The sequence below is a fragment of the Psammomys obesus genome, unplaced genomic scaffold, assembly GCF_907164565.1.
Source record: "Psammomys obesus unplaced genomic scaffold, mPsaObe1.curated_primary_1811, whole genome shotgun sequence".
Taxonomy (NCBI): Eukaryota; Metazoa; Chordata; class Mammalia; order Rodentia; family Muridae; genus Psammomys; species Psammomys obesus.
In genome coordinates, this window is record NW_026591598.1 from 13,513,532 (window position 1) to 13,523,078 (window position 9,547).

Below are 9,547 nucleotides of genomic sequence, written 5' to 3' on the forward strand. Positions count from 1 at the left end.
CCTGGTGGGTGCTGGGAGCCTAACCCCAGTCCTCTACGAGAACAAGTGCTCTTTGCCACTGAGCCCTCCCTCTCTCCAGCCTCCCTACACCTCATTTCTGATGTTACTTTCATCTAAGAGGCGCAAAGGTATCAGGGCCTAAGGATTCCTTAAATGGCTGGAGAGCTTCTAGAACCATGCTGCTCATAAGGTTGATCCTGTCACCCTCTGAGCCCGCGCCCTGTCGGAGCCCCTCTTGCAGGTCCAGCCATTGGAAGGGTGGCCATCCGTGTCAGGGCTGAGTGTGTGGGCACCTGAGCCCCTCCACAGAGGCAAGGCAGGTATCAGGGCCCCAGCTGCAGTGGGTTAAACACCCAGGCAACTGGCAGGGGAGCTGGAAACATTGACACCGTCTGGCCATCAGCCTGGGCCACAGGGCAGGAAGACAGAGATCTGTCGGGTCAAGTAGGTGCTGGAGAGGTGAATCAGGCTCACTTCCAGGTAAATCCCCTCTGTGTTCCCATTGTGGGATTCTGCAGGGCCCTTCCCAGGGGACCAGGGGACCAGGATGGCTAGTCCCCCTCTGAAAATCAGAGACCCCCGCCTCCAGGCTGGCTTGAGCTCCCTCTGCACACAAGCTTTTCCATGGTCTGCCAGGGAAACGCTGCGGTAAGGGGCAGGCACATGGGCAGAGGACTGTCCCCTTTGGGGCCTTCCCACCTTGCCTCATTGCCGAGCAGAGGCCAGGATCTTCTCCGCTGTGGCTCCCACAAGGCTGAATGGAGCAGAACTTGGAAACAGTTCTTAACCTTTTCCCAGCCGATGCATAAAAGCCGTGCACATTGATGGAGACCATGTGGTGTTTTGAAGCATTGCCTAATGTTCCAACCAGGAGAATGTCTGTTGCCTCAGATGTCTGAGCTCTTACTCATCGTTACAGCCGGGATTATGCTGTAGCCGACTGAAATAGGACACAGCTGCTGTTTGTCATGGTGGTTCAAACCCACAGCCCAGCTGTGGAAGCTTCAACAAGGAGCACCTACCTCTGAGCTTTCCAGAGTGGAATCTGTAGGGCGGTGCCACACCAGGAGGCTGGTACCCCTGCCTCCTGAGACAGCTGAGGAAAACAATGTGGGTGTCCTCGGCCTTCGGCTGCCCGGCTGCTAGGAGGATTTGCTGGCATATGGGTTGTCTTGACCTGAGAAGCAAGAGCTGGGTGGTGGTGGCACATGTCTTTAATCCCAGCACTCAGGAGGCAGAGGCAGGTAGATCTCTGAGTTTGGGGCCAGCCTGGTCAACAGAGTGAGTTCCAGGACAGCCAGGGCTACACAGAGAAACCCTGTCTCACAAAACAAAACCAACAAACAAAACAAAACACGTGAAGCGAATGTCAGCCAGGAGTTCACTGGGCATGACTTAGGGAAGCAGGGCAAGGCAAGGTGAAAACTCCGAGGTCAGAATGGGGTCCTGTCAGTGCCACCTGCTGCCAGGCGGGGAACACCCTCTCTCTGACCACTTCCTGGAGTCTCTAAGCCCCCAGCTTTACACAGCAGGCTGTCCTGTCAAGGGTAGCTTGAGAAGCAAGCCCCTTGGCAAGTCTCCAGTTCAGCAATTATGCTAGACCAATTATGCCCACCTAAGGTTCCCAGGGTGGTGGTGGGGATTGTCCCTCACTGCGGGGTCGCCTCTTCCCAGGCAGCTATCTGTCACTGCCCCTATCCTGCAGAACAGATGCTGCATTCTACCCCGGAGGCAGCCGGTCGCCCTTTAATGTGGAGAACAACTGTGAGAAATTGCCCCTTTATCCCTCCCAAATCTAGGAATCCCCGAGGCAGAGAACCTGTGTCTGGGAGTGTCCCTGGGGTCCTAGGTGCCTTCTACAAGTGACCTGCTGAGAGACCTTGAAGACATCCATTATCTCTGCGCCATAGGGGTACCCTAGGAAACCGGAGCGTGCTTTGTCCCGCTGTGGCCCTGGGAGTCTGATAGATGTTTTCTTTACTGAGCCACAAACCCCATCAAAGGCCGGTCACACTGCATTGCTGGCCATCCTGGGCGTGACCACTGCATCACCAGGAACCAGCTGTGGGTGGTTTGTGTGTGTGTGTGTGGGGGGAATCTGGTTTCCGGACCCCATCACTTTCTTTGGTCCCTGCCTCCTCCCCCCCCCCCCCGGGGGTTTGGGACACAGGAAAAGAGGACAGTGCCTGCCTTCAGCTCTCCACCCCTCCATCCTTTCTAGGTTGGTTTCTCCTATCTCACTAATTCTCTCCCCCAGCGGCTCCCCCGCCAAGACCTAATATAAAGCTAAGAGTGAGCTCTGATTATGGCTTCACATGATCTCTCCCAGAAAAACCCAGAACAGCACTGCTCCCAACCTTATGCCTTTGCCCATGCTAGCTCTTCCTTCCTGCAGGAACAGCCTTCCCTATACTCTCTGCTCCACTCTGCACAGCCACCCATTGGGACACACACACACACACACACACACACACACACACATACACACACACACACAGTCATGCACACACATCACACGCACATGCACACACAATACACACACATCCACACATACATCATACACACGTGCACACATACAAGACACACACACACACTTACTGTGCTTTCTATTTGTCTGAATGTTTAGAGGAGATGATCTTGCCTCAGCTTTGAGGTCCTACGAGAAAAGTGGGGGAGGGGCAAAGAAGGTGATGGAGCCCAGACAAGGGGACACCACATGGTCTTCCCTGGAAAGAACTTGGGACTCTGGGGCTTGGGGGTGACCAAGATGAATGACTTTATCTGGGGTTGGCTTGTTCCGGAACAGGGATGAGGTAGCATTTATTTATCATGGAACGGCTCTTGACCACACCCTGAAGCCAGGTCCTCCGTACAGAGCAGAGGGGCACCTTCTACTTCCTTCCCGTGGCTCTCTTTGTTCTAATATAAACATTCAAGCCAGCTGTTGCAAGGTTCAAGTCCCAGGCAGAGCAAAGTGGCTTACCTCGGCCTCCCTAGCATCGGGCAAATCCCCTCAAGCCAGAGCGGCCCTAGTGTGAACACCGAATATGCACTGGCCCATCGGGAGATGCTGCACACACCTCCTCTGTGGTTTCTACTTTGTTTCATAGCTCCCCTATAAAAGGTTGGGCTTCACCCCCCCTGCTCCAGACACAGGTCCGTGACCCCACACCGGTTAGTGGCATGACTAGAATTCATGCTCTTTGTGGGTTTCTCAGAAACCTAAACACCTCTATCATGGCGCCTCTCCAAATTGCTGGGGCTAAGAGACTGGCACTCCAGAGCCACGTTCCCGTCACTGGCTCAGACTTTACACATGCTACTGTCTCTCTGGACACCAGCTCCCTCAGCAAATGAGAACGTTGGCATCTCTCCTGGTGTCCCAGCTCACTGGAGTTAAGGTCGAGGCCCAAGGTCAGCAGGGTCTCGGGAGCCAGAGCTCCCGCACTGCTTTCTGGCACAGAGCCCCCTCCTGGGTGTTCTGTGCTGAGAACCTCCTCTCTGTTTTTCATGAGAGACCCCAGAAGAAACTTCAGCTGTGAGGCTTGACTCCCCAGATGGTCCTGGGGACACCTGGTCACTGTTAACACTGTGGGTTGAGGGGGGTGAGAGAACAGTCCCCAAAGGTCCTCTTGCCCAACTCCCCCAATTCTGGAGCAACTGTGCTCCAGAATTGTTAAGTAGGCTTGGCCTCCAGCATGGGTCCGTTTAGCTTTATTTAATGACTTAATGGCAAAGGTGTTATACAAGATAGACCCCCTTTGTGGAAGGAAAGATGGACATCTGACAGTCACCACACAAGCAGCAAGGGTCCTGTAGAAGTTCTGGATTCCCAGTCCAGTGCCTTTCCATCCCAGCCTTGAGGGGAAAGGTCGCCCTCAGAGTTCTGGAGTGTTGGTAGAGGTCTGGCAGTTATGGACCGGCAAATCCCTGGAGGCAGGATGAGGCTCCCTACCCCTGGCCGTGCAGACGTCACAAGTGGCTCACCGGAGCCTCTTCTCACCTAGGCTTCAGTCCTCAGGGCTCCAGCCAGATTATAGTAATCGATTACCGTCAGCACGTACAATCAGTGCTACCTGCTTTTCCCAGTGAGCTCAGCCACAGGCGTCTGTGACAGAAACATGTCCTCTCACCGCCCCAAGACCGTGTTTTAGGTGCCACACCTCATCTAACCCCGGCCAGCCTGTGAGGTATGGCTGCCATTGTGAGGACGAGGAAACTGAGGCCTAGAGGCCCTCAGAACTCAAGCAACTGAGCTAGAATGAGGCCCAGGGTGAGCTGCTCACAGACCCCCCCCCCCCCCGAGGGTCCCCCAGGCATTGGCTGTTGTGCTTTAGGCTTTACCAATTCCGTCCACGAGGCTGCCGTGGTGACATCTCCCCCGTTTTATCTTCTCCAAAGGAAGACCACGCTCCTGAACTTCTCCGCCCACCCTCTGCTTCTGCCCCCGAAGCCACCCCCCCCAGGCCCTGGCCAGTACGACATTGTGGACTATGAGGGACCTCCTAAGCACTTCATCTCCAGTGCGTCGTTCGTGTCCAACACCAGCCGGTGGCCATCGTTGTCATCCAAATCAAGCCTGCCCGGCCCAGGTCAGAAAACCGAGGCCCCAAATCCTCCACAGCGCTTTGTCATTCCGAGGCCATCGGACACCTCCAGTTCATGGGCTGCTTGCTGAGCAGGTTACAGGGGTCAGGAGGGCTCAGCAGGCCATCGGCTCACAGCTTCCGGGATCTGCCTGGCTTGGAGCCACCAGTGTTAGAGTGACAGGCGCACACCATCACCCTGGCTTTTCCCGTGAGCCCCAGGGAGCTGCAGTCAGGGCCTCCCAGCCCCAGACATTGGCTTAGAAGGAAATGGTCCTAGCGTTTGTCAAGGTCTCAGAAAACTTCTTATTCTTAAAGATATTTAAGCCTCTAGTCTCGACTGGCCAAGGAAATTTTCAAGACAGGTAAGGCCTGAAGGGGGAGCTGCCTGCTGCTTGGGACATTCGTGGTAGGACTGAGTCTGGGGTTGGGGTGTCTCTTACACCAGAGCAGGTCTGAGGGCGTGGCTCTTCCAAGCCCCTTAGCTCCTCCCACCCTCTCCATGGACCCAAGGAAAACTCACTCATCACATCGCATCTAGGTCTCCCAAGAGTTAGCATCCTGAGGGGTCCGCTCCACCAGACTGGCAGCTTCCTATCCCCAAGAGGCCTGCTCCGCCATGCTGGGCGGTCGCCGTGCTTCCCCACCTGTCTGCAGCTCTCTAAAGCTCCCTTTCCCTCTCCCTGACAATGGCCAGAACTGTTGGCAGAGCTGACAAGGTAGCCACCTTGTCTTAAACTCTCAGCTTTTTGGCAGGCGCTGATGACAGTCCTGCTCCGGGCAGCCCTGGGGCGGGACATCTGACCAGTACAGGAGAGTGGCATTATAAAGTCGATCCTGCTAAAGAAGCTATGAAGAACCCAGGCAGGGTCAGGGCCCCCTCACCTTTCCCCAGCTCTGCGGCTAGGCTCAGCCCTTGCGGTCACCTCTCTCTCTCCTGATGCCGTTTCTTTCTCTCTCCCCAGCCACATACAAGCCAGAGATCCCGGGGAAGCAGTCATTCCTCTACAATGAGGACAACAAGTGGATCCCGGTGTCATAGAGACAGCACAGGAGCTCAGGGAGAGGCTCATCTCAGGCTCTCTCCCCGCCCTGTTCCCCAGGCCACCCATCAGCAGAACGTGCCTTTTCCGTGTCACCCAGCCCAGGGTCGCAGACCGTCTGGAGCTGCCTTGTAAGGACTTGACCACCCTCCGTCCCTACCATGCTTTTCCAAGCAGAGAGAAGGAATGGGCAGAGCTCTCTGGCTACCTCCGTGTCTGCCTCCAAGCTGGTTCCCGTGACTCCACTCCCCAGAGTTAAGGGGTCTTGGAGCACTATTTGTGACGTCGCGTCCCAGCCTCCTGCCATGGCAGCCTGTGGTAAAAGCAACTCAGCCAAGGTGCTGAGGCCTGATCTCTGACCTCTGGGAGGCAGAAAGGCACAGATGTGTCCACAACCGAGGCACATGGATATTCCCTGGGCACTGCTGCCCTCAGCGTTGTTATTACGCAGCAAGAACATGGAAACTGGCCGTGAACTGCTCATCACTCCCATGACCGTACAGACTCTGGATTCATCAGCAGGCAAGGCAGGACCTGGCTGGAGCTAGAGGCCTGGAACCAGAGTCCCCAGGGCAGGGAGGACCTCTGTGTCCCTTGCCTTCATGTCCTCACCTCCCCAACCTTGGCTCTGCTCTGCCTGGCCTCTGTCGCCATATCGCCTTCACACTCTAATTCTGAGTGTGCATCAGTTAACTATGTTGGATGGATGGTGTTTCTAACCGTGGCTTGCCTGCCGTAGCTGGGGGGAGAGCTGACCAAGAGCCAAGGTGAAATTAAACTGACCACACGCCCTCTCCTTCCCCAGGTGCTAATAATGTGTGCCACTTTCCTAAATGGGATCCTCTCGGACTCCCCTTCCCTCCTCCACCCCCACCCCCATTTCCCTTCCACTCCCCCTTCCACAGGGGGCTACTCGCCTCCCTGACATGCTCTGGGAACTGTGCATCCCGGACCTCCCATCCGGACTGGCTGCCTTATTGGCTTTCCTCTCCGGGGGGAGGGAAGCGAGGCATGAGGAAGAGGGAGGGAAGGAATGAAAAAACTTATTCAATTAAATGGAATTCTTGATTCTCAGAAGCTGGGCTATTTGTGAACTTCCGATTCCCGCAGGTCAGGGCTTTGGACCGACAAGGTTGCCTGGGAAACCCTGGGAAGCCCAGGGGATTCTGGCCTTGGGTTCCTGCTCTGATCATCGGCTCTCCTCCGGGGACAGAACTCAGTTGGAATCAGGGCTTCAAAGTCTACACCTTCAGGTGTACGAGTGGGATTGGTCAGGTGTGAGCTGGGTCACACCCGGCTTGCCAGTGTCCTGTCAAAGGCACAGGGGTTTTAAGAGGATCTGTTTCGCCATGACATCTTCCTGGATGGCTATAGTTGAATTCTAACTTTTTATCTGGGTCAAATGAGACTCTTGGGCAGGCTCTCAGTCATCTACAGCCACGTGAGCTGTTCTAGAAGACTGGAGCCGACACTCAGAACTTGAAGCTGCACCTGTGCTTGGTCACAGTTCTTGACAGTAGGGCTGGATCCAAAGGAACCCAGGATCCAGGGATTCCATCCAGGTCCCTGTGACCCCAGGCTGCGCATGGCTGGGCTGGAGGCTCCTGGTCCTGGGCGGGCTGGGCGGAAGCTGCTGTCAAGGCTGTGTACCCAAGAGCCATGCTTCGAGTGGCTAGGTCTGATCCCACACTCACCCTTCATCTTGCTTCTTTCGCTGATTCATCCATCTTTTAATTCTCCCCCTTCCCTCTCCTCATCCCTGTCTCCCCTCACTCCTCCTGTGCTGGCTAGTTTTGTGTCAACTTGACACAAGCTAGAGTCATTTGAGAAACGGGGAACCTAGAGTTGAGAAAAATACCGCCCTGAAGATCAGGCTGCAGGCAGAGCCTGTAGGGGGCATTTTCTTAATTCGTGATTGATGTGGGGAGGGTCTGTTCCACTGTGGGTGGGGCCACTCTTGGCGGTAAGCTGGAGATCTGGGTTCTGTGTGAAAGAAAGGTGAGCGAACCATGGAGCAGGCCAGTAAGCAGCGCCTCCCCCCCCCCATGGCTTCTGCATCAGCTCCTGCCTCCAGGTCCCTGCCCTGTTTGAGTTCCTGTCCTGACTTCCTCCAGTGATGGACAGTCATGTGGAAGTGTGAACCGAATAAACCCCTTCCTTCCCGTGTAGCCATGGTTATGGTGTTGCTCATGACAATAGGAACTGTAATAGGACACCTCCCTCCCTCTTTCTGCCCCTTCACCCCCATGCTCTTGCTTTAAATCGCCTCCTCTTACCTGTAGACAGAGCTCTCTCTGTCCTCCAAAAGTGAGAGGTGTCAGAAGGCCCTGGAGGGCCTTCCTAGGAGGTTCCTCCTAAAATGGCAGACTTGCAATTGCCCTCCTGACTTTCTCTAATGGAAGGGATGAGCTTTTCGAAGCTTGTAGAACACTGTTCTTGGGAAACTAGTTCTTGAGAACCCTCATCTCTATTCCGGTGTCTTGCTTGGAGGCTGTAGATAGATACACAGGGAGCAGAAGCTGCCAGCACGTGGCCTGTGCTCTGCAGCGGGTGTGCTCCGAGGCCACCGATTCCGTGTGCACATGTGCCACAGAGAGCCAAAGGCATCAGTGCCTCTTCGGGACAGTGATCTTCAGCCTTGATTGCACACTATGATCACCTAGGGAACTCGCCTAGACCTTCATCCAGAATGCCGACTTAGAGGAGAGGGCAGGGGCAAAGGCTGCCCGGGTGATTCCGACAGGCCAGCGAGGTTACCAGCACCTCAAACCCCTGCCTGGGTGTCGTCCTCGCTCTGGGCAGAAGCTCGGCAGGAGGCTAAGAAGGAGCTCTCAACAGACGCGGAGGCCTAGGGTATTCGTGGTCCAGTCAGTCGCTTCGCCCTATTGTCCTATCACCTTCACAGGCGTGACTTCGCTCTGAAGCACAGTGCGGCATCCCAGAAGCAGGGAAGTCTGACTGGGGGGAGGGGGGATGCAGCCCCGAGCAGGACCACGCCAACCACGCTGAAGCACGAGGAAGCGTCACTAAGGCAGAGCCTGTCTTTAAAATCTTGGGACTGTTCATCCGAGGGTCTTTGGCCTTAATTTTAAAAGGGTCTCAGATTGGGTATGGTGGTTAGTGTTCTGGGTAGTGAGTGTAAGGTTAACCTAAACCACACAGTGAGGCCCTGCCCAGTAACAACCAATGAAAATAGTAACAACTCTCTCCCAATGCATCAAAGCATCACCTAACTGCTTTGCTGAGTCCTTTGGGACCCTGTCCTTGTCATGGTACTTGCGCAGCCTGCCTCTGGGTGCTGAGTGTAGGTAGGGCTTGTGATATCTGACCATGGAATCTGCTGGAATTGGGATGTCCTTAAGGAGACTTGGTTCTTAAACTTTAAAAACAGACAAGGCCGGGGTCGTGCGCAGACGTGCATGTAGGCAAAACACTCCCACACGTAAAATTTTTGAAAAGTCTTATTCCGACAGGCAAAAAACTAATTCATAGGAAGCAGAGCTTCTGGGACTAAGGCAGGGATGCCGTCCCTCCCCATGTCCTGGGAAGCCTAGGTCCTCGGCGACAGCTGAGACCAGAGAGGACCACACTGTGAGCATTATCGCTAGGGAAATAGAGTAGATGAGGCGGTGGAAAAGAAGACGAGAAGGGAGGTAGGGAGGGGGCCAGAAGGCCTTCTTTTTTATCTATTCCCTGGAGGATTCAAGGCTCGGTTTTAGTTCCGTCCTCTGCCCCAGAAGCCTAGACACTCACATGTGGCTGTCTACAAGGTTCCAATGTGAGGTCGCTGCTGTTTGGAAGTGATGTGTGGTTGGCTTTGGGGGCCAGATGGAGTTGGATCTAGTGAAAGTGGCAGCTTGGAGAGTAGGGGCAGTGCTGGCCCAGGTCTCTGTCCCCGGGCCTAGCTGTGGGGCCTCA

The 9,547-nt window shown here is 55.1% G+C and overlaps 1 protein-coding gene across 1 annotated transcript in view; it reads left to right on the forward strand.

The window, feature by feature from the left end:
- The window catches only part of Stpg1 (sperm tail PG-rich repeat containing 1), a 39,767-nt gene extending 33,070 nt beyond the window's left edge, over positions 1-6,697 (forward strand). Inside the window, exons 8-9 of the mRNA XM_055611460.1 lie at positions 4,402-4,592; positions 5,552-6,697. Of these exons, the coding sequence (XP_055467435.1) occupies positions 4,402-4,592; positions 5,552-5,628 (268 nt within the window). The 3' untranslated portion in view covers positions 5,629-6,697. The remainder of the gene's footprint in view (positions 1-4,401; positions 4,593-5,551) is intronic.
- Positions 6,698-9,547: the final 2,850 nt, after the last annotated feature.